Here is a 25503-nt window from a genome sequence, read left to right on the forward strand (position 1 = left end):
AGTCCCTGTATCAGAGGGACTTAATATCAAAGAGTGAGGTTGGTGTCACAAAAAATTAAACAACAGAATGATGTAAACATGAAAACAAGCCTATTATTACCAGAAGTCCAGCTGGGCGCCACACTGTGCCTTTGAAATGGCAGCAAAACCCTGAAGATTTGTGGAGCACAGACAATCTGCCTATCTGACATAGTATGTGTGATTCACGCTGGCTTTAAATGCCAGCTTAGGGGGGTTGTGGTCTTTACTGTGGTTATCAGCTGGGAGACAGTGATGGTCTGCAGTGTTATGTCCTGCTTTAGCAATCATTGTAACCCCAAGATTACATGCAGACTACAGTATAGTTGCATTAAGTGCACATACTGTACATGTGTGCAGATCTCTCATGGATGACTTGTCAGGGTTACTTATCAAACACACATACCACCTCAGGACACTTGCTTCATGCAGCTGCTCTTTTATATCAAAGCACGGCTCCTTATAGTGTCTCCAGATTGGAAACATCATTCACATCATTATCTTGGTGACTGACATTTGAACTCCTAAGGGCACTGCACCTAACTGCTTAATAAAGTGACTCTACATGTAGCATGACTGAGTTTATTTATTGTAAACACAAAACTCCTGGATCTAAACAGCTGGGGCTTGTTTTTAAACATCAACGAGGCAATACATTTGCCTTCAAACAGAATATGTGTACAAACATGAGAGCTGCAGTGCAGCAAGCTTATCAAATACAGTCTTCTGTAGAAAGTAGGACAAACTTAATGGCTACATGCAAGTGCCCACACAGTGACTAGTGTATGGATCCATCTAAGCATGCTTTAACATAGTACTTATTTACGGTTTCTAAAGGAAGACAGGGTTGATGGACATCTTTGGTCCATCTCTCTCAATCTTTTTCTGCACAACACAAACACACTCACATTATATCAGAATACCTACACAAACACATAGTGCTTCCGCAGTCGAGCATGAGAATAGCGCCAGGTTTCCTGAGGCATAAAGGGTTAAAGCCACGCTGTTTACTCATGGTTTATTCATGTGGCCCATAGTCTGTGTCATAGACAATCATCGTAGAAGTTCAAGTGCTTGTTAACCAACTGATTTCTGTGCCCTGAAGCAACAGCAGCTACGCTATACGAAGAGAGGGCTTTCCATGTGTGTTAAGGTAATAGCACTGGTTTGGATCCTGTGTGTCAGTGCAATGTGTCCAGGTACCATCTGTACTGTTAAAATAACCTTGGTAAACCGTGAAGCTAACAGCGGGCAACATGTGGAACTGTGAAATACAGCTGGCAGCACTGCTGTAACATTCAACGTGTGCATTTGCCTAGGGTCAGTTGCTGTTGTTGTTACTTCATTACTGTTAGGTCTATATCTTCTCAGCCATGTAGTCTATATTCATCTTCTCTGTGTATGAGAGGCTGTGTTCTTCCACCAAACATACTGACATAGCCTGAATTTGTTTCAGTGGTAATAGAATGTGTCAGTTAGTAGCTAATCAATTAATTAATTAATTACCAGAAAATTACGGGATGACTGTTCATCAAGAAATATTTTTCAATTAGCCTCCCCCAAGTAGTCAAGTTGCATTTAAAATCCATGTCTGTTCAAAATGTCATCATTTACAATTATATCGTATAAGAACCTTTGAGAGATTTTGTCATAATTAGCATATCAGTCCTGGTGTTCTGGCCAAAAGCCAGTTTTTTTTAGGTCAAAGTGACATTGACCTTTGACCTGCACATTTTAATCAGTTCCTCTTTGAGTCCAATTTGACGTTTGTGTTGGACGTAATGAAATCCCTCAACTAACATGCCATGGTCATTTCAAAGTAAAGGTGTATTTTAAAATGTGTATGTATCAATGATTCACTTTGCATTGATAAAACAAAATCAATGTTTATTGAATTAGTTACACCCCTAGGTATTAGGTAATTAATTATTGACTATTTGTAGACTAATCAATTGAATTGTTAGTTTACAAAAAGTATTAAAAAGGGACGATAAAGAATTAAATAAATAATTACTGATGCATGCCTGGTTTGTTTCTTTTAATGGTCTTTTGGTAAAAGACTGCTGATGCTTGTAAAATAGCTGAGAGTAAGACTCACACCGTAGCTTTCTTTCTTTCTTTCTGTTTGTAAATAATCCTCAAAAAGGGGATGAGGGCGAGTCCTGTCTAATGTGGACGCTGTCTATCCTTGTCCTTATGTGTATCTCACTTTCTGTATGGCTACCTCCTAGTGTTGTCCATCTGTCTCTCAACACATGCTGGATCACTATTTCTGCCATGTCACTCAAAAATATAACTTGGTATAGTTGTACAATTAATCTCAAAACCTGTACATTATAACTGTATATCCCTACACCAGTGAATATTTACATTTATTGTAGCATTTCTAATTTTAACACATGATCCACATTTTAATTTATGAAAACAAAGCGTGAACAATACAACTTGCAAGATAAAGAGTACTGTCTGTATTTGTAAAACTATAAAAACATTTCAGTCTCCACGACAAACAGTCTTTCAATCAGGAGGCAAAAATAATCTTTCTAAAGACAATATTGAACAAATTATTTCACAGCCTACATCTGCGAGACACGCCACAACATTGTTGTTTGCACGTTGCTTGGAAAACATACAACCACACAATGGATGCTCAATGAGAAATGTGATGCTAAGTAAGAGGGTATCACGATGTATTCATGACTATACAAGCCACCCTGCTAAATAGAACAGATATCAGAGGGCGGGCTTCAGTGGCAGAGGACCACTTGTTTACTTACAAGAAGACAGTTTAAAATACACATTGTTACCAAAGCCTGAAAGACCAAAGAGTGGAAAAACCTCAACCTGCCCAACAGTTTCCAGGTTGTGGTGTGACGTATTGATGACAGGGACACAATTTGGCACCAGCCGCATGTCTCCATTCTGCCTGGTGTCATTAGCCCAGGCTGTTATGGGGGTGGGAATACATTCTTGGCAAGCATTAGGCCCCATGGTATCAAATGAACCCTGCCTGAGCGCCACAGCTTAAATACACATTATTGCCCTTTCTTGGCTGTTTTCAACAGGGCAATGTTTCCTAAACAAAGCAATAATTATCCCTATATCATAACTCTTTGTAGAGGTCAAAGCTACAAAGGCTGTAACAGAGACATTATTCAAGTCAGACAGGGACTAAATAGTGTCCTAATGAATACATGCTTCAAAAAGAAAATACAGAGGCCAAAGTGGATCTTTTCTATAGTGCAAGCAAGGTGTACCAAAAAGAAGATAAACTACAGTAATTATGTTAAGGCTGAAAAGAAGGAAAAGGGTACAACCTTGATTGAAATCCTCTTCCTAAAAAAGGCTTTGTGTCGTTGTGAAACTAACTAGCGCATGTTCAGACTTAAATCACTGGGACACAGAGCTGATCATAATAGTTTTGGGAATATTTCAGTTTGAAAGTGGCCGTGCACCTGAGCCTCGCTTATTTATCACAAAGGTGACCTCCATGATTGCAAGCTGCCTATAAAAGGTCTGCCACATTTTAAATCAGTTCTGCCAATGGAAGTAGTATGTATTATTGAAAGAGTTTCATTCCTGTGATTCTATTTTTTTATATTGAAGTTATTGATTTATATTAAACGTACTCAGTACAACATTTGATTAGTTATGATTACCCATAGCCTTAAAATAAACACCCTGCTCAGCCTTTTAATGCACAAATAGTCTTATTTCCATATTACGTGGTTTCCTACAATCAGCACAAGGTCAGAGGGGGTAGACAGAGGCAGGGTTACAGGAGACAGTTTTTAGATCACAAGCATCTGTTTCAAAACCAGGCCATCTTAGGGGTGACAGGGTGCAGAAGTTAAACCTGCTGTCCACACCAGTCATTCAGAAAGGCAAGCAGGCCCCTGTGTGTATAAAGCCAGTGATTATTGTCAGCTTGAGATGGATACAAGCCAGCTTCAAATTCACTCTGCAAGAAACTCACTGACACTTCTTCCTCAAACTTACTTTTTCACAGTAATAGTCATGTGACCTTCAAAAAGTGGAATGTTGTCACAGCAGTAGTGGTACAATTTCCAAAGTACTCAGAAATAGTAAATATGGCCTTTGGTAGGTTTTGCTCCTGTACTGGTGCTCTGCATTTCACTTTCCATCAATCTATTTGCACCGTCTCCCGCGTCTTTGTCCGAGTTATGTGCCAGGTCAGCTGTCCCTCTGCTCTCACTGCAGCACAGATACACACAAGGTAGGAGGCTGTGATGTCATGTATTTGTTTTTCGAGATGATCTAAATACTTACGATTTGTGCCCACTCATGTCATCCTTGTCATGTGTGAAGAGATTTAAAAACAGGCTTAAAATCTTGTCAACCCATTTTCCTGAACCACTAACTCTGCCTCTTTGGAGGTTACATAAATAAGAGAAGCCATAGCCTTTTTTTAGTCAGGAGCTGGTCCAGCCTACATGTGCTGGGGCTAACTGGAGGACCCTGGAGCCAAACAGACACAGCCTGGGCTTGAGGGATGTAAATACGGAAAATGAGTGGGCAGTGAAACCATCATGGCATGTGTTATCCTAACACTTCCCCTAATGTCCCAAACACAGGGACACAGAGCACACACAAAACACACTTTACATGGAAGTAAACCAAAGTGAGTTGGCCTAATATACATCAGTTAGTCTAAGATAATTATAGTGTTCTTAAAATAGTTCGCTATCTGTGTTTTTTAATTTTTGTTTTACTTTTATGTATGCACCACGACACCATGCAAATTCCTCGTACGTGTCAACCTACCTGGTAATAAACCTGTTTCTGATTCTGATAAACAGTTAGCACATTTAAGAGCAATTCAGTGATAAGCATTCTTGACAGGCAATACAGTGCTTGAACTTGTAACAGTCAAGATTCAATTAAAAAAAAAACACACTGCACAGAATTCAGAATAAGGCTTTCCAATCAATGTCCAGTTTGAAGCAAATAAAGACATGACTCCAAGAACTCAGCCATCACGGACCCAGACACACGTCAACCACAATCAGTGCTAAATCATTATTCACACCTCTGATATTGTTGCTGTAATTCACACAGACTGTCTGTGCGGTGTTGCAGTGTATCGTGATCATTGTGGTTTGGTCTTTGTGAATCGCCTCTACACTCTGAAATCCCTACTGACATACACAGGTTACTTTAACCCTGAAGAAATGAATGACGGACGCACTGAATCTGTGAGAAAAGGGGTCATCAGAGGGGGGGGGGGGGGGGGGCTGCCCTCAAGCTCGGAAGTGCTAACCAGAATGATCTAATAGTAACCTGTATGTGTGAAATGTGTGCACTGTGCTATGACCAACATTCAGCATATATGTTTGTGGTCAGTATTGAGAAGAAGGCTACATGCAGGTGCTCACACTGTCTACTTGTATGTGAAAGATCATCTTGCTTCATAGCAAATCAGAAGAAGCCAATACACCTTTATATAATAAAACTTCAGAGGGAGAGCAGAGGCCCTGTTTTACAAAGCGTACATCCAAGGAGAGCTGTCAGTCACTATCATCTAATGGCTTCATTGATCACAATAGACCAAATGCATGAAAACAATTATATTGCATTTGATTTGTTAATCAAAGTGATCTGTTGCAATGTTGGTACTGAAACCAGAAAATAATTTGGAACAATCAAGCAACCTTAAAAAGCCACTATAGATAGCACAGTGACAGTTCAAGAGATTACAATACGTTTGAGTTATTTCAACATACTTAACATCAATCTAATATATATAACTTTTGGTATATCAATTTACTATCTCATTTGCTAAGTCACACACCTCTTTTATTTTAACCAGTTAAGCCCTGAGCCTGTTTTTCAGGTTTCAGGCTCGAAAATGACATGCCCAGAACAAATGACTATAACTTCACTTCTAAAAGGGTTAAATTAATAATCTTTTTTCTCAAAGCAAGGTTACATCTGTGAGTTGGATGTAGAAGTGTCAGAATCAATATAGATGTTTCTGTGTCAGAGTAAATTCAGATGGAACATAGTAAAAAAAAAAGGTAAATTCTTACCTCTGCCTAAAAAAAAAACATTACTTATAGTGAAAACCACCCTTGAATGATGGGATGGTAGACTAAAAGCTTTAGGAATCCAAACTACAACATATAATAAGTACCCTGTATCAAGAGTGATGCAAAACAAGTGACATTTGACCTTTTTAGAGAGATTTATAAAAATAAAAATAATATGAAATCTCCGTTTTTTACATAAAAATGCAATGATGGATTATCAGTAATCCTTTCAAAGTGACACAGACACATTGGATTAACCTATGGATTAACCTTCAGCGGCGTTTTTATCATTTTAATGCCATTGAACACGACTATTGATCAGAATAACAGCTCATTTGAGATGATTTCCCGTGAATGTTCCGTAATTCACGTGTTGTGACGTCTGTGTTTGCTTCCCCTGTCACGAGTTCTGAAAGCTCAGTCATGATACTTATACCTATAGAATCTGTGGAATCTCAGCTTTAATTTGATATCTTGTTTTTGCAGTTACGATAAGTAATAAGGGTATGTTTACCTTGAGTTCTGTGGTAAGTGTGTTAGCCTTTTTTCGCTCAGGGCTCATTTAGACGCTTCTTGCTGAGTTTCTTCCCGTTAAATGGGTATGACACATTAATACGTTTTTAAATATTAAGAAGCCCTGAGACACAGTTTCGTGAAAAAACACCCCACTGCCCCCTGTACAGGGCGCTCTAGGGCTATATTCACATTTCTGGTGACCTTGCCGTTATCAGGGTGGAAAAGGAAAACTATTATAACTTGCACTTGTAAACACTTCTGTGATATTTATTGTTTAATCAATGTACAGTATTGAGAGGAGTGAACCCCTTTAACCAAATTATGAAATCACCTATATGTACAGGATTGGCATATACTAACCAGTCAAGTGACAAACATTTCCACTCCAATACATTTGACATGCTGTGGGATTATGTGTGCAATTGAACAGAGAACACTGAGCAGCATGCACTTCAAAGCAAACACTGAAGGCTGAAAGTTAAGCTCTTTATTAGCCAACCAACACATTATCCAGCAGTGTGTGGGAATAGTTGCCACAGAGCAAAAGCCTATACAAATCGCTGGCTCTAATGGTTCATGGATATAACGTCACTACCCAAGCAAAACGATCTGGTGCTGCGCGTTATATTGATACTTGTACAGACTTGTGAGTAGACAAGTTTACCAGAATGCAAAAAATATAAATCCATACATAAAAAACAATTGCACCACATGAAACAACACACATGCTACAAGGTTACTAAAACAATCATTTTAAAGGCTAAAGGTTCAAATAAAACCTGACTTAAAAAAGACTACAACAAATCTTATCCTCAATGTTGAAGTGTCTTATTAAAATAGTATAATCAGTATTTTCATCAGAAAGAAATGTGTTGTATTAAGAAGCGAGGAGTATACCATACTACTGCTTAACAAATGTGTGATAAATGCACTCAGATCTCAAAGTGTGTGTATGTGTGTATTTTTGTGTGAGTGTGAAGATGCCCCTTGAGAGCTCCAAAACAGGGCTAATGAAGCTAGGCAGGCCGCTAAATCTCAACTGCAGAATGATTACTGAGCTTAGTTTAGGAAACACCCCACTGGTGCATCAGCAGACCAAACTGTATAAACCACAGAGGGTCAGGGCCTACAAGAAAAAGGCTGAGGGGAAAGCGTCACATGCAAAACAGATACATCTCAATTTACCAGACCGGCACCCAAAGTTACTTTTTATGGTTTAAGTAAAAAGCCAATCAAGTACTTATTCGACAGGACATTTATTTATATAAAAAAAACATTTTAAATGTCAAGAATTCACTGGTTACACACTCTCAAAGCCTAGAGCTGAAACATGTCTGCTTCCTCTGCTGCTTTGCATTACTACAATAAATCAATGTTAAAAAAGCGGTTTTCTAACCCCTGACAACTGGGCCATAAAGCACAATATAATAAAAGGCAAAATGTCTAATTTTACATAATCTCACCAATATATCACCTAGAAAGATGAATGAAATACTGTAAGAATGATGTGTTATGTATTCTGCTCACATACTTAAGACTGTGTTGTGTTATGAGCTGTCCTCTTCAGTTATAATTTAAACTGGTTAGTGTGCTACTGATGTCCATTTCCCAGGATCAAAAACAAACCATGCAGTGTAATTACTGCTCAAAAGCTGTGTCAGTGGTTCACACAGGATAAAAGCAACATCATCACAAGGTAGTCTCTTTTCTGTTTCTAGAATAACAGGTATCGAACAAGACGCATAACCAAAGCACTTCAGTGAATCCCAAAGGAATCTGCCTTTCGTGTTTTATTAGATGTCGCATAGCATGTCTTTGAAGACATTTAGTTTGAAGTATTGTTTGTTGGGCCCCATCAGTGTCTTTCCCTAAAATGTAAGTGGACTAATACAAAATGAAAAACCTTATACTGGTTTACCATTATCACACTAAACACAACAAACATAAGCCTAGTTGTTGAAAGTTATGTGTTAGATTTAACAGCAGCAATCTAACTTTGCAACTTCTCAAGGACAGATCACTTGCAGACATTTCAGAAAAGCTGTGCATTCTGCAATATCACTGTCCCAGCGAGTGAAAGGACACACCAGCCCATGAATCTGCCTTTTTTCTGCTTGTTACAGAGCATTCAACAGCTTACTGCACCAAACTCAGCCCCTGCAGCCTGCCTCTCCTGTGCTCTCCTCTTGGACCAGAGCCCATGGCGCACGCATACGCACGCGCACACACACACACACACACACACACACACACACACACACACACAGAGAGAGATACTGACCCACAAGAGCCAGCCTCAGCATGAACACCCACACACAAACACTTATTTAAAATGACACAGTAACACATTGTGGCTGTGTTAACTGCAACGATTGGAACTGCAGCAGTGGGGCAGGTAAGGTGAAAATGAATCGAACATCCTGTGTGAATGCGCATGTGTATTTCTGCACAAGTCTTTCACCCCGACTATTTTAAGGTGGTTCTTTATAAATCCTACAGCCTGGCCAAGTCGTTGGCAAGAATTCAAAAGGATAGAGCATGCATAAAACATGACAGACATTCAGACAGAGGAGAGGCAGAAGAGAGAGAGCAAAATACATGCCAGTGTAATAAGGTATGCAAAGACTGTTTTCAATGCAGCAACCGCACTGACAGCTCTGAGAGATCTGGAGTGGTAGAAATGCTAACACGCTAGCATAGTGAGTGACAATGTTAAATTCTGCTGCATACAGTATGGCATTTGCTCCCCTGGAGGAATAGAAACCATGACTCGCAGTAGCACCGCGAAGTAAGCAGAGGCAGGAGAAGAAAGGGGTGAGAGAGAGGGAGATACCAAAGACATGTAGCTTCAGACCCTGAGATAAACACACACCCACCTCAGTCTGCTGCTGATTCCTGACGCAGTGAGCACAACTGGGGAGTAAATGCAGAATACAGTAGTAGCTATGATGGAGGACCAGCAGTCATCCAAGAGTGAGCAGAGAGAGGAAGAATGATACAAGACTGGTGAATGTTAGGTCCTGTGTGACTACGAGTGTGCGTCTGAGTGAGAGGAGCATCTATGTCAGACATGAGAAAGACAGAAATGCAGGAAAGAAAGAAGAAAAAGTGACAAGAGACGGCCTGAACAGGGACGTGAAACAAGCAGAAAGAAAGAGACGGGAGAGAAGAGACAGAATAAATGTGTGAGCTTGGAGAGTCACTGAGCAGAGCAGATGCATTAAAGGAAATGCCCCTCCCTCTTTCCGCCACACAAACACACACACACCTCCCTTTGCACTGTCAGCATTCGAGTAAGCATGTATTCAATTAATCAGAGTAAGCTGTTAACTGTGTGAAACGTAGAGTGGACCAGAAGTATGTGTTCATTTTAAATTCAATGACAAGACACTCCTTTCTTGCACTGTTGGATTTGTGGTTTCCATTGAAAGTGGCTCAAAGTTGATTGGCTGCATAGCAAGTGGACACGTCCCAAAGCTCTATGCAAACACTCATAAATCCTATTCCCCATTATGGCAAAAGGTAAAACTACACTGCACAGTATGTCATCTCTATGCACCCAAAGACATCTGTCAAGATCTGGTTCTTAGTCTCACCATGTTGCGGTGTCTTTGAGCATGGCATACAATCCCTACCAGGTCTGCTTACTGGCAGTGCACTCTCACCTTCACATGAAGGGGGTCAAGCGAGAGGATTACATCCATACGAAAATCAATAATGTGTTACATAATACATACTACTGTAGATGCATGGATAAATGCATATGCTGCCCTATTTAAATTTTCTGAAATAGCCTATAGGTTTCATTTTTAAAAAGGTGAAATTCAAGATGGTAATCGTATTGCCATCATCAATTCCCATCTTCAATTTAAAAGTTCTACGACTTTAAAACTGACCCGAATTAGCTTATAACTAGGGATGTCCCGATCACCTTTTTTTGCTCCCGATCCGATTCCGATCATTTGATTTTGACAATCTGCCGATACCGATTTTTCCTGATCCGATCTTTATGCAATGCATTAAGAGAAAAAAAAGGAGAAAAGCATTCAAGTTGTCCCTTAAACCTCACGTTCTCCACCACAGATAACGGCTGGTCATCCAACGCGATGAATTCAGCTATCTTGGCTGTTATTTTTTTGGCCTTTTCACTGTTCTGGGGCAGTTTCTCTTTCCTTTTAAAAGTCTCTGAAAGTGTTGGTTGTTTCAGTGCCGTTACCTGAGTGGCCGCTGTGTACTCGTTGTGTTGTTGTTGGTGTTTGTTTCTCAGGTGGCGTATTAGATTGGTCGTGTTGAACGTAGCTCTGTTCTTTCCACCACGCGGAACCTCCGCCTTGCAAACATTGCATCTGGCTGTTACACTGCCTTCGCTTTCAATTTTATAATACTTCCAAACTCCTGACATTTTCTCTGTCCCGAGTCACCAGCTGAACGTAGCCTCTCGTTAGCTTACTGCTACTATTAGACACTGCGCCCTGCCCACTCTGTTGCTAGATTTGAGAGAAATAAGCAACCAGGTCTTTGAAAACAAGCCCAAAAGAAGCAACACATACATGATGTTGTGTAATTTTAAACCAAAACTAAGGCCTCAGGATGACTTTAAGACGTGAACATGGTCATTTTTGTTTTGTAACATTAAATAAAATAAGAAAAATATTTTATTAAAAAAAAAAAAAAAAAAAAAAAAAAAATTCCGATCCCCGATTTTTTTCTCCCGATTCCGATCTTTTGAAAATCACGTGATCGGCTCCGATCCCCGATCACGTGATCGGATCGGGACATCTCTACTTATAACAGTTAAATGTATTGCTACCACAAATCATTTGGCTATGAAACCACTAGGATAGATTTATGTCACCTTACTGCACTTACTGCTATTGAAAAGGTTGACGATAAGTGCAGGAAGGTTAAGATTCATTCAAATTGGGTATTTGTATTGCTTCGCTTTCGAGGAATACAGCCCAAGTTGCATCTTATGTCTGTGACTATATAGACATATATATTCTGCAGTAGCAGTATCAGCAATGAGTTGGCTTAGAGTAATGATTTGGCAAGAGAATTAACAGGTGTAGCACAGACAGGTTGAACTTAAATTTTTAGACTGTCAGCCAAGAACACTATAGTTTATCACAAATCATGCCGTACTGGAAATAAGATTGGGCTTTTTGCCAACATTTGTATCAAAGTTGTTTGATTTTGAATTGAATTACATGATGGTAATGAAAGATGAAACATTTTGCAGTCTATGCCTAGTTTGTGGCAAGTGATTTCAAAGAATTTCTACTTCCAATAAATTATATTCTTAGAGGTTATCTCTCTCTCTTTGGTTTGTTATCAGTGTGGTGGTGTTTGGATCAGTTTCCTTCAGATCTGTATGGATGGATTTGCCTCACCCTTTGAGCGTGTGTTTGAGTGTGTGTGTGTATTTTGTCCAAAGCCTAGGGGGACAGCTACAGCTTCACTGTTGCGCACCACTGTCCCTGGCCTTTCTCTGTGAGCTCAAGCTCAGACACGGCATCTCCAACTTCTGCTTCCTGCCAGACTACAGCTCCACAGCTCGTTCCTCTCCAATCATGACACCAAACATGGCGGTGCGTCTGCCAGTCAGTCTGATGGGGCCATGGCAAGAGCTCTTATCAAATATGTTATTTTGTAATTAATTAGGTGACTTATTTTTCACCATCTGTAAAAAGGGGCCAACATGTATTAAAAAAATGCACATAACTATACCAACAACTGTTTCCGTAATTCCAAACACAACCCTAAACCCACTCCCAAACATAGCCTTCCAATATGCCCTACAAATGACTCTATGTTTATGCTGGATGGCGGGAGGGTTAGCTCTCTGGTACGTAATGGCGCGTTTCCACTACAGCGCGCAGCCCGGTTTAAGAGGGCTGTGACGTCAGCGGCCCGTCTTTGGTTGCGTTTCCACTTGGCCTAGTACCGGCCGGCGGGTCCTAATTCACAGTTTTTCTGGCCTCATAAAATCGTGGGTCCAGGGCCAGAGACAACGAGGCTGAGTTGGGCTGAGTATGCTAAACTAGAGAGAGCGTCGCTGGCAAGGGGGCTACAACTACAACAAGATGGACATATTTGACCGTGATTTAATTGTAATACACGTTTCAAAATGATGCCGAAGTAACAACATACTGATACCGGTTAGTAAAAACCATGAATTAATGCTTTGTCAAGTCTGCAGACAGACGGCAGGCGAAAAACCTTTTAAAATGCTTGTTTTCTAAATGGAGATTGGCTAAGCTAACGCAGTATATGCTCCGACCGTCCACACTCACAACGGCCTATACAGACATAAATAAAGCAGCGACTGTATTCACCATGACACAGGCAGTCTGTGGTGTGTACTTGTTTAACTTTTGTCTAGTTTCTGAACATATATGAGGAGCTGTGAGCTCTGAGTGCTAACAGCTAACGGCTGTGTTGTTTTTCTGGGGTCCTCTGAAGATCACGTCACGGCTCCGCCTACACTGCGTTACTATAGATACTGCCCCAGTTCCTAAACTGTAATGGAAATGCGCCATAAAGTGAGCCAGTCCTAACGAGGCCCAGCCATACCGAGCGGGGCCGAGCGAGGCCGTGTAGTGGAAACGCGCCATAAGCCTAATGCAAGGACTGTATATTGTGCATGAAACTTTGGAGCTTTGCCAGACAGCTGCATAAGGGAACAGTGTTTCTCCTGCGATCATGCCAGGTGCATCAGTGTTTGCCCTCCTCAACACCATCTGGCAAAATTCAGAAACATCCAAGCCATTTAAGTTAACCAGTGGCGAGCCGTCAGGGCCCTCTCTGAGGGCCTAAGATATTCTACAAAATAATATTTAAACACATTAATAAATAAAAAAAACTTTGAATGTGAAGGGTTAAATGAAAGAAGCTCCTTGAGCCGTCTCCGCGAGTCGCTGTGAAGACAAGAGCTGATTCACAGAGGGCCCGTAACTGAACGAGAGAGTAATGTCAAATGACAGTACAATTGACCAATCATATCTTCCCTCTAAATGGGTGGGCTTTATTATCGTGGACTTTATGACAAGTTCCGCCTGCTGTGAAGCTTTTCTTGTTTCCATAACAACAACAACTTCCTGTAAACTCGCCTTCAAAATAAAAGCATGCCAAATTACACTTAAAGGTCCCATGTCATGGCCATTACTACTGATCATAATTCCATTGTTGAGGTATACTAAAATAGAGTCACTGTACACAGGAAGAAAAAGAGAAATCTCCAACGAGGCGTTCTGGGGCAGCATAGACAGGTATTTTCTGTGTTAGAGTTTTACTCGCTACAGGGTGTACTTTGAGGGTTTGTGACTCTGCAGACCGTTTACATGCAGAAAAACCTTCATAACACACAAGGGGACGGGTAATAACCGGAAAAGCATGACACCTTTAAGACATATATATATATATATATATATATATATATATATATATATATATATATATATATACTGCAACGAAAGTAACAAACATAATGCAATATCCTTTTCAATTTCATTTTGTGTGGTAGAGGGTCATTGATGCGTTTTGCACCCCGGGCCGTTGTTTTGATATTCCGCTGAAGTATACGCTGTGACATAACTCTTTTTTTTTTTTCGAGGGAAGGGGGTGGGGGGGTCAGAGGGCCTAGGTATAAAAGTCACGGCTCGCCACTGAAGTGAACCCATAGCTTCCTGTTGCTATGGACAAATATCGTATGAGGCCCCAAAAACATACCAAAATGTAATTTCACAACAATGTGTGTCAATCTCTGATCAAGGTCATGGTGTGTTCAGAAGGATAATAAACACTATCTGAAATGGCACGGGCCAACCTGCAGCATCCCGGGGCAGATGAAGGTATCAGAGCTATAAAAAGCCTGAGCCATTTCAGATACTTTGTTAAATGTAGCATACCTGTATTTCAATTAAAGAGATCTACTGACAGCAAGAATCAAAGTGCCACAGAAATTAACGCTATCCAAGCTTTTGATAACAATTATTTAACTGTTGCTTGCCCTCTACTCTATTTTGAGTAATGTTTCATCAAACTAGATTTGATCTACTAGTTTAAGTACTACGTTAGTTGTATAGGTTTTCACTATACTGCATAGTCTGCCATATCAACAGATAAATCAGGGAAGGAAGGAGTTGTGCTGTGATTGCCTTGCAATGTCTTACAGAAATGTGCAACTTCGGTTCTTTCAAGTTTAACAGCTTTGCATTGCTATCAGCATTCAGTTGGTTTGAATGGAACTGGTGCATATTATAGGAAATGTTATCGATAGAACCGTACTAGTGCTGGGCCAATGAACGAGGACACATTTCATTGCAGATGGTTGACAGTTTTGGGCATTGAGCCAAAAATTGTGATTTCATTTGAATTGAATTCAAATCAATTTGAAATGTAATACATGTCATGACATTTTGATCAGTAAAGATTGCAATACCTTTATAAGAGTAGCAGTTGTCCATTGCGATGTTTCACTGTGGACATTGTCATATACAAATTGCCTAACACTAGCCTTTACAATAACTCATATCATAACAAACACAGTTAGATATATTTTGAATTCAATGAAATTGCACCTCTGTGTGTTTAGACCTACAGTCCAGGGCTTAGACCATGGAACTTGTTCGCTGTAATCGTTGGTGGTGATGATGCAGGCGTCTAAAAGCACTGCTTTATCATGATTTATTGTTAATCACTACTTTGCCAAGAGTCTGAAATCACTCCAGGAGATGAGAATGTCCTTCTACTCAAATATTTCTTAATTCTAATAATACATTATTTTTTTATACAGCAGGTAAATCCTCAAAAGCATCTTCGCGCAGTGTCACTTCTACCTCAAGGTTAAATTATTTTTTGAAATAGGAAGTCTACCCCCTTAATAACCATAACATCTTTTATATTTGCAAAAGGTTAGTTATCATGTTCTTGTCATTGTAATTGATTTAGAAGACATGAAAACACACACACTCATTCACTTGTAATGAAACAAATCTGAGTGATACAGTTGGTATCATTTCAATAACACAATTACATTTGATTTTTTTTGTTGCAATTCTTGCTTATACTGTGTTATTTATAATCTTCTTGTTTAATAATAAAGACATAGCATAAAAGAGAGAACAGAACTAGCTAACTTTTCACAGAGCTGACTCAGGGTCCTTTGGGTATTGCTGAGGCAAAGGCCATTAGGCTTTAAGTACTACGTCTCCCCGGGCCAACCAGAAAGAAGAGAGCAAGCGACAGGCATTAAGTAAACCAAATTACAGGCTCTTAGGAATTAGTCTGTAACTTCTTGTGAAACACAAAAATCCACACAATCCTGAAGCAGCTCCTGTCTGACCCAGTCGAGTTTCAAGAAGCAGGATTCACTGATGTGACTGAGTACAAAAGAACGTGATGAGGCCATGCTACGGCTATTTTAAGACATTTATCTCAATACACAGTCAGATAATCTAAAGACATGGAACAGAAAGGCCTGAGCTTGTGTCATTTCTAAAGACTAGAGATCATATAGGATAGTGGTTGCGCCATAGAAATATAAACAAGATACACTGCAAAAATATTTAAAATAATTGATTTGTAATATAATAATCCATTCTACCCAAAAATCCCACAAAAAAACTGATGGAGTATGTTTGAAGACTAGGAACGCCGCAAATACAGTTGTCAGCTTTAAAAGAAGAATTACTACCTCATAGTTGTATGCCTCAACCAACCAGTCAAGTTACAGTTTACATCCATGTCTTTTCTTTATGAAAAGACCATATTTGCATATTCATTAATATGAGATGGGGACAGAAATGTTGTTTTGCAAGGTCACATGGACCTTGACCTTTATTCACCAAATTCTTATCTGTTTAACCTTGAGTCCAGAAGGACGCTTATGCTCATTTCCTAATTTTGTCGTCCCAAAGCGCCTTCCCAAGATATCATGTTCACAAGAAGGGACAAACAACCTGATGTATGGACAGCTGGGTGCCTAGTGTACTGAGGGACAACTCGAAAACACAATGCATTGAGGCATAAAAAAAATGTGTGGATCCCAAGTGTATCTATTCTTCTTGTCATAAAGGGTATGAATGATTACCGGTTCTTACAGGAATGGAGGAACTACAGCAAACAGTTGATGCTGCAGAAAAGCAGATCATCATGGGACTGCACAGCATCTGCACTTCTGTGTATTTGCTCACCTTAACATACAGCAGACAATAAAATACAGAACAGCACAACAAACAAGCTGAGGAAGGTAATGATCTTCCTATTTCTGCTTAGGATCCTCTTTTATACCTCAGATCAGACTAACATCTGCTAATCCTACCTGACTTGAGGACAAACTGAATAAAATGCAGGAAGTAGTGACTAGCAATGTGATGTAATTGGTCACTTTAAAATAAAGATCTGGTTAAGTATCACAAACATATAAAATTACATTTATAGTTATACATTTAATACGATTTAAAGTAGGGCTGTGCAATTAATCGTATTTTAATCGCAATTACGATTTTGGCCTGCCACAATTACGAAAACAACATAATCGAAAAAAACGATTATTTTGCTTTGCTAGGTTGCTAGGCAACATATTTGATCAAATTTATTTTAGTCTAATTTATTTTTATTTATCATATTTATATATGTTTAGTAGCTTGTGGAAGTGCGCTCCAAAATATTGGTATTTATTATTTTGATATTATTTATTTAAATGTAAATATAAATGTATCATTTATTTTTGTATTGGTTTTTCAGTTGAATTATACGTTCAGGGTAATCAACAGTTAAAAAAATACTGTTCAAATTATTATTTGTATTTGTTTTAAAGTTCAATAAATGGATGTTTTTTTTAAAGTCAATGAATAATCGTATTTAATAATCGTGATATCAATTATTGACCAAAATAATCGTGATTATGATTTTTGCCATAATCGCACAGCCCTAATTTAAAGTGACTTCCCATATGGAGCCAGGAAATTTGTTTTGTTTTTAGAAACACTAATTACAAGGGCTGCCCTCAGCATACAACCTAAAAAGAGTGTGATAACCTTAACTTCAGACAGCATCGCTTAGTAATTCTAATTAACCTTTGCATTTGTAAATGTTCTCGATACAAGTCTTAGAGCATCTATGCAATTGCAATTAACAAAGGGTAGATGTACTTTGCATAGATGCCATAAGAGCTGTTTCCCAAACCATGTTCATGGCAACAAAGACTTTAGAGTAAGTAGTTGGGGTAAAAGGATTGCTCAAAACAGAACACACTCTTGCTGATCAGTTTTAAAAGTAGTCTACTTAAATAAAATAGGCAGCAAAACTCAAATAGAACCGAATAATTCACAATGTGTGTAGTCGTTTTGTTGTGACTTGATGGTTTGATTACGTTTCATTAAGCCAATGAAGTCTTTGGTAGATAACAAAAAATAACCAGGGAAACTTTACAGCCCAATTTTGCTAAATGTAAATGTTATTCCTGTATAGGAATCACTGACTTATAGTGAACCCTAAATGTTACCACCACCAAGAGCTATAATTCAGATTCCAGATATCGACACATCTATCCATATGTTGATGATGACACAATTTGTTTTGATGTTTGATGAAATCCCAATCGCTAACCAACTGTCTGTACCTTCTGTGATCTGCTAAACCAACTCAGGCAGCAAATTCAGTCTTTATTGTCTGCAGGCCGATGCAAGTAGGGGATGTAATCAGGAGATGCAAAGTGCAGCTCTCTAATTGCATCATTAGCTAAACCAATGACTCAGTCAGTGACTTCAGCCCCCCCCCCACCACTACCTCCTCTGCCCCATCCAGAAATAGGGAGTCAAGCCTCAAGCTCTTTACTGTACAGCTGCTCAAGCAGAATCATTCTAACATGTTATGTGCAACAGCGCAAAATGTTAGCGTTCCAGAAATATCTGACTGAAAAACATTAAAAGGCATTAATGAGCCTGTGCTATTAAACATGTCATCAGGACACTATTTACACTGTATTGATGTTTGTCTTTCAGGGAATGGAAACAATTAGTTCTACAGAAATTAAAAATAAGCTCAGGCAAACAATGTAGTGATGTTGCCACAACATGACAAGCATAGCCCTGTCTAACATTTTGAAGAGGGCTAACAACTAGCCTAAAGCTTTTCAAAGAGTGCCCAGAGATAACAGTCATATACAGGCACACATTGATTGATTGATTTAGAAAATGTGGGTTTTGATGCAATGCGATTTGGACAGTAAACAATGCTCTCTTGGTGCACAGTAATGGAAACAGAACCTGGCTGTCTTTTTTTGGCTCACTTGGTTGTACAATGGTGGGTGAAAAAGCAATTTAAGTGCCTTTTTATTTAGATGACCCCTGCCTTGCTGTGGTACTGCATGTTTTGCTAAGGATGACTAAGAGGCGGTTTCCCAGCAATTGAAAACGCAGTCAAAACCAGAAATGAACTTGTAATGCGTTTCCTTTCTGTAAAGTGGAAGGGGTGATGGTAACACCTCTGGTACTTCCTGTTTTAAGTGCTGAAAACGCACATTATCGCATAACCTTGACGGGCCGCATGCTAATGAAGGTGTCCCAATGATCTGTCCCGTTTAGATCAATGAGAAACACGACTGTCTATTATGAGAGGTCATCAAAATAATGACAGCTTTTGTAACGTGGCAATAAATTCAACATTATGAGATTGTAATGGGGCTCTTTTTAACACAATGTATGCAGGCAAATTCTTTCTTGTTGTATTATTTAGTTAGTTTTGTTTGACAACGGACTGATGGAGGAATTAACCTGGCTCTGCCGCACTGTGTTAGCTTCAGTGTGTGCATGCAGCACAGCCTGACTGCTGCTGAGGATGGAGAGCTTCTGGACCTGACGTCTCCATGTCGGGTCACATCTGCGGAACGCCGCGTTTCTCGGACTTTCCTTAGCAGTGCTTAACCTGAACGTATTTGAATTCTAATAATGTGTGATTAGTGAACGTTACCTCAGGCAAACGTTACTCCACCCGGGAGAATTGAGACCTAATGTCAATACATTTTGCCATGGATTGCAGCGAACTTGAAGCTCATCATTCAGAACACTTAGTACGCTAATCACGTATAATACAAAATGACTCCTAATCACAAACACCTGCTCCTTTAATGGCAACGTGTGCCTGGGTTGTTGTTGTGTTATTAACTGCCGACAACGTTACAATGTTCATTTTGACACCCTTGGTAGCTAGTTACCGTGATTAACGTTGCGTAAAATCGCTTTGCAAATATACATTAGCAGACATAAGTGCTATTAAGTGCTAGTAAACCCGTTTCGTAAGAACGTTAGTGTTGTCAAAGTATACATAATCCATACAGCGGCAGCAAATGTTCTTACCTTTGCCGAAATCCGTCTCTTCCTTTTTGACTGGAGACCCTCTGTGGATTGTGTTGCTCTGGCTGACTACCACGCGCTACAACGTAGCCCCGCCCTGCTGGCTGCGGGCGCGAGGCCATTGCTCAGTTAGAATAAAACTGCAGACGGTCCCTGGGTTCTCATTGGCCAGACCACCTGCCAATCTATTTGGATTCGGCTTCCCGCGTTTTGAGCAGTGCTGCTCTCACAATACATTATGATGCAGCCTATATTTAGGTGTCAACAACTGCAGACATGTGAAAACAAGAGACGCAGTGACCTCCAGTATTAATATAGCCTACCGCAAATAAGACAGACCCATGTTTGTCACATTGATGTTTTTAATGTAAAGGGAAACAATAAAAGTAGTCAAAATAATGATAAATTAGAGGGCAAATGTAATATATGTTTTAAGCTGTGATTCCAGCTGTGGGGTAGGCTATTTATTTGTTAAATAACAAATGGATGCCTTTCATTGCCAACCATGAAAGACAGAGAAAGACAATAACCTGTCAGAACAGAAACATCCTTTTGTCCCTAAGGGAGCATGATTTGTCACTAGTGACTTTGACTTTGTGCCAGCTACATTGGATTAGCTGTCTCAGTAGTGAAATACTTCTGTAGTGGGCAGTGCTGCTTGCTTGCAGGATGCAAGTGTACATGGCTACAGTCAGTCTTTCATAACAAGAGGAGCCTTGACTTGAGCTGCAACCTCAGCCCCCAAAAGTTCCTCTACAATCGTCAGGGCAAACTCGAAACTGGTTCCTGGCCCACGGCTGGTGATGTAATGTCCATCCTTCTGTACTCGAGCCTCTGAATATTTATAGTGGTCTAAAAAAAGACAAAGAGCAATACCATAAGAATAATCACAACATAAGAGCTTTCGTCTACAGACTGATAGCCATCCCACTGTAGTAAGCACTTACGTAGAGATAATCTATCACAATTTGAACTGACCCAATTCTAGTATGTTCTGTCAAATTCATGCATCTGCCTTCACCCGTGTGGTGTGCTCTGACATGATGTTCTATAGTTGAAAAATAACTAATACAGCACCATCTGCTGCCCTTTACAAATAATTGCAATTCCTCCTTTAGTGAGTTAGAGCTGCAAATGTTTGAGCCACTAGCTGTACATTAAACACATTTTTCCACATGTTTGTTTGCATGAAGTGTTTGATTTTTACCTCCAGCCATCATCTTCTCCTTCATGGCAGGATGTGTGGTGACTGTGCTGCCGTAGCCAATGCCATGTGCCAGAAGAGCAGTGGGACCTACAGAAGGGCAAAGATGTTTTAGGTTATTTCAACTGCTTCCTGTGATACGTTGACACTTATTTTGCTTACTACTATTTTATGCAGTTAAAAATAAATACACTGAATCATTGAATCACAAAAAATCCAAATACAGAAAATGCAGCACTTAACATAAGGCATTGCAGTCAGAACATTATGTCCTAAAAAAGTGTCCTCAACTGTGCCATTGTTTCTAAGAATAAACTCATTAAACCTACAGTTTCAGCCTCGCCAAAGATTCTGCAGCATATTGAAATGAGAGAAAAAAGGAGAGGCTGAAGACATTGACTGCTGCTGCATTACCTTTGGCAACGTCCTACCACTGCAGTGAGCTCATCCAAAAACTGTTAATAAATAGAAAGTTATTGATTGTGCTCCTTGGCTGCCTTCCCATGCAGTCTAAACATTACATTTTCCCCTGGCTGAACAGCAGGATGCCAGGTAAAGCCATAGCTTACTCCTGTTACAAAAAAGTCCCCACCCAGAGGACGCCAGTCTGGGAGAGAGAGACCTTCTGAGAACCAGAGTCAGACAGCGAGGCAGACGTAGAGAGATTTAAGATAATAGCCATCTTTCTATTATCTGATGAAACTATATAAAATAATATGATTATGTTTTGTGAACATGCATGTAACAAATATAAGTTCAGAATAATAAGTCTTGCAACTGTCCCTCTTGCTGGCAGGTTCATTAAACTGTATATTCCTGTGAGGATTTCACTCATTTTCTAGGACACCCTTCAATCCACTTTGCCGCATTGGTCCCCGTCCTTATTCAATATGTCCTTCCAGTGTCCTTTGTCTGCATACCGAGACTGTCAAATACAATGTCAGGGCTTTTGGGTTCCGTCAGGGACAGTTATTAATCAAACTCTCAACCTTCCGTTCAAAAAGGCCATCAATTAATGAAGCATGTCATCCGTTAACTGTACATGTAATACAGTGATAAACTCTTTCAAGGGCACATCTGGTGAATGAAAGATACCCGAAAACCACCATGTAGATATAAAAACTGAAACAATGTTTGTCTAAGAATGTAATTCTATTTGCCAGCAACATGAGTTTTGCATTGGGGATCATGTCGAATTTAAACTTTAACCCATAAAAGGCATCAGTACTTGAGCTTTGTGCTGTGTAATAATTAGGATTTGTTTTCACAAACTGTACCTGCACAGATGGCAGCGATCAGACCCTTTCTGCCATCTTGTTCCTTTAGCACCTCCTTCACAGCAGGAGACTGCAGGACAGCATGGAAAACAGATGCACATGAAGTTATTTGCATGCCATGTGATTGCAGTTTATTTGCTGACTATGATACAATCATTCAAACAAACTGGCAATGATAAAATGTTAACACATACAGTACAAAAATAAACTTTTTTATTGTTTAAAAAATCTGTTTTAAATACAACTACAGATGTATTAAACATTCAAATCTATCCAAATCATTTGATGAAATTGCTGACTTTTATAGGTTTTAGTTTCTGAAAATTATTATTATTATTATAAGTTATTAGAGTTAGTATATTATCAATATGTTAAAGGTGGGGTAGGTAAGTTTGAGAAACCGGCTCGAGATACACTTTTTGTTATATTCCATAACAAATCCCGATAGCAATGAATATCTCAAGTGCTTTGACAAAAAATCCATAAAAACATTTAATCTGTGGAAGCAGTAATCCGGCCCGGCTAAAATAACTGGATGGCCTACCTGCCTGTCAGCCTTCCATCGAGGCACAAACTTATCTTGTGCCCTCATTGGTCATGTGCGCGTTCGTGTGTGTTGGAGGAGGGGCTCTGTAAGGAAGTGGCAGATTTTCTCCGGTTGTGTATTTTCAAATTCTAGCGATCTCGAGCCGGTTTCTCAAACTTACCTACCCCACCTTTAAAGATTCTAAAACTGAATGTACAACCATTGACATCAAAAACAGTCCATGAAGCAGTAACTCTATACTTAAATGTAAATGATGGTGACAGTCTTAGTTTTGGACACCTCACTTAGTGTTTGCAGGAACTTATAGAAACTGGGCTATTTAGTGGTTCACAAACTTTAAAAAAGGTTTTTACTGTATAGGTGCAGTTACCGGAAAGGATATTTAAACCACATCTTAACTTAAGTGAGGTAACACGAAGCAAGTGTTATTTTATGTTAGTAAGACCTTCAAAACAACTAATCATCTTATTATATTAACGAATGGGGTCCCACATGGTGTTGTCACATTCTCCCAATTGGAATTTATCGAAATCGGAATCAGAATCTGTCAATATTTGGTGTTGTTTTCCGTATGTTGTTGCCAATCAAATCTGATCATACCACAACCACACAGACCTTCATAGAGGCAGGTGAGTGAATGTGTTGAATATTTTAAATGTTAGTTTATATGTGAAAGTTCAGGGCAATTGTTCTTGAACTCTTAATTCAACTCAACTTTACCTTATGACAAAAAAGGGACAACCATTGGGCTACCAATGGGCTGAACCGGGCCGTGGAAAAACCCTAAATGTGATTGTTACCTTAGCAGATCAAAACATGTAGAGACTGTTGGATCTAAAGGCAGTCTGAGTGTTTCTCACCTCAGCCAGATTCTGAGCCCCTGGCATTCCTCCTGGCAGTAGCACCACATCGTACGGACCCTGAGAGACAAACCATCAATGATATAGATGAACTGTAATGGCTTGATATTGTCGAACACTATTCAGAATGCAAAAAAGGATTTGTGTATGTTTTCCCCTACAATGAATTTTCCTTGGTGTTTGGCGCATAAAAATAGACATAGTACAGACAATGGAAAATATCAAAGCATACAAACATTAATTAAACAAATTGACAGTAAAAAAAAAAAGAAAATACATACATTAGATTTAAAAATGAAGATATTGTTTTATGATAATGCTTAATACTGTTAGTTCAAAAGGATATTTTTATCATGTTTTGATTAATGGAGCTGATCAAACTGAAAAATACAAAATATAATAAAGTGAAGCATGTAATGTAGTGTTAGTAGATAGAAGCTGAGCCCAACCTGTGCGATGGCCTCCTCCAGACTGGCATCAGGACAGATGATGACGTTTCTGCTGCACTGTACTGGCTCTTTGCCCGTCAGGCCCGCAACAGTCACTGCAATCTGCACGTTTGGTTAGGCAAAATAAAAACGATATCATTAGCATAAAGTCACTATGTGTGAAATGTTACTTAATGCTTTCACCCAAGTCGTGTACTTCAGTTCAATTTTGAGGTAACTCAACCTTTTAAAGATCTGAGTACTTCTAAAAGGCCCAACTTGGCCTCCTGTCTGTTTATGGTTGATGGAGACTTTTATTTTGAAGGCTATCAAATGGCCGAGGAGTGCAAAAAGTTTGACATTTAACTTGCCCTCAGTCTGCACCATTGGCAGTATATATAAAGCTCTGGCCCTGTCCATGGTCTGCACTAATTGTAAAGGCTGTCAAAACTGTTAACAACACTATTTAACCTACAAATGAGATAAATGCTCAACACTGTGTTTTCTGATCATTAATACAGTAATAGCAGTAGGACTTAACATGGCACTTATGCAAAATAAAATAGCCTAATAAAATCGTGATAGTGTAGTGCACTGACTGAAGGGGTTGCATTACTATAAACCAAGCAAGGTATGTTGCCTGTAGCATTATTATTATTATAAGCTACCTAGCTAGCAAGCTAACTGCTAGCATACAACAAGTCAACAAACCCCAGCTCTACGCATGATGTCCACAGGAATGACAGTCTCCATCTCCTCTGCACCTTTAGACAGGATCACTAACGCCTTCTTTCCTGCCATGGTTAGCTCGCAGTAATGCTACTTTCAGGAGCAGAGACGCTAACTTAGTTCAGCTGAAACTTCCAGCAGCAACTAGCATGCTCAGCAGAGGTTTTGACAGGAGCAGGGTTGCCAGACTGCGCCCTCTATCCCTCTTTCACAGACGGTGCTCCATGTACAACGCGATATTTAAAATAAACTGTCCTGTACGCCATACACTTCTTCTTTGATGGGTTTTTTTCCTGAAAGTTGTCATCCTCACCTTTGCATCTCAAATACTGGACTCACACTGACAAACAACACCAACTAATATGTGTTAACTAATTGAGTAGACACTCTCAGGGGACGATGCTTATTTGTACACAATCAAGTAGAAGAATGGTCTTATTTTGTGTCGTAAAAATGTGCCTTAAAACGTAAGCAAGAGACACAAAACTATTTACCTTCAGTATTATTATGGATCATGCA

The 25503-nt window shown here is 39.5% G+C and overlaps 2 protein-coding genes across 4 annotated transcripts in view; both read right to left on the reverse strand.

Annotated features, from left to right (window-relative positions):
• Positions 1 to 20005, reverse strand: part of kcnab2a (potassium voltage-gated channel, shaker-related subfamily, beta member 2 a) — a 79698-nt gene extending 59693 nt beyond the window's left edge. For 2 of the 3 annotated variants that reach the window (XM_034138883.1, XM_034138881.1), the window contains exon 1: positions 19943 to 20005. The gene's annotated coding sequence lies outside the window, so the exon portion shown is untranslated. Of the gene's footprint in view, positions 1 to 9460; positions 9774 to 19942 lie in introns of those variants that run through there. The other variant, XM_034138882.1, reaches the window with a different exon arrangement.
• Positions 20006 to 20283: 278 nt separating this feature from the next.
• Positions 20284 to 25179, reverse strand: park7 (parkinson protein 7). Its single transcript, XM_034139564.1, has 6 exons — positions 24967 to 25179; positions 24277 to 24378; positions 23828 to 23887; positions 22421 to 22490; positions 21147 to 21233; positions 20284 to 20791 (listed from the first exon to the last, which is right to left on the reverse strand). The coding sequence occupies exons 1-6, from the start codon at positions 25054 to 25056 to the stop codon at positions 20631 to 20633; spliced, it is 570 nt and encodes a 189-aa protein (XP_033995455.1). The 5' UTR covers positions 25057 to 25179; the 3' UTR covers positions 20284 to 20630.
• Positions 25180 to 25503: the final 324 nt, after the last annotated feature.

This window comes from Trematomus bernacchii, unplaced genomic scaffold (assembly GCF_902827165.1).
Source record: "Trematomus bernacchii unplaced genomic scaffold, fTreBer1.1, whole genome shotgun sequence".
Taxonomy (NCBI): domain Eukaryota; kingdom Metazoa; phylum Chordata; class Actinopteri; order Perciformes; family Nototheniidae; genus Trematomus; species Trematomus bernacchii.

Coding starts and splice junctions, on each gene's coding strand:
- park7 (XM_034139564.1), bottom strand. CDS start 25,056: ATGGCAGGAAAGAAGGCGTTAGTGATCCTGTCTAAAGGTGCAGAGGAG. Junction 22,491..23,827: donor GGGCTCAGAATCTGGCTGAG/GTGAGAAACACT, acceptor GCTGTCCTGCAG/TCTCCTGCTGTGAAGGAGGT. Junction 20,792..21,146: donor GGAGAAGATGATGGCTGGAG/GTAAAAATCAAA, acceptor GTCTTTTTTTAG/ACCACTATAAATATTCAGAG.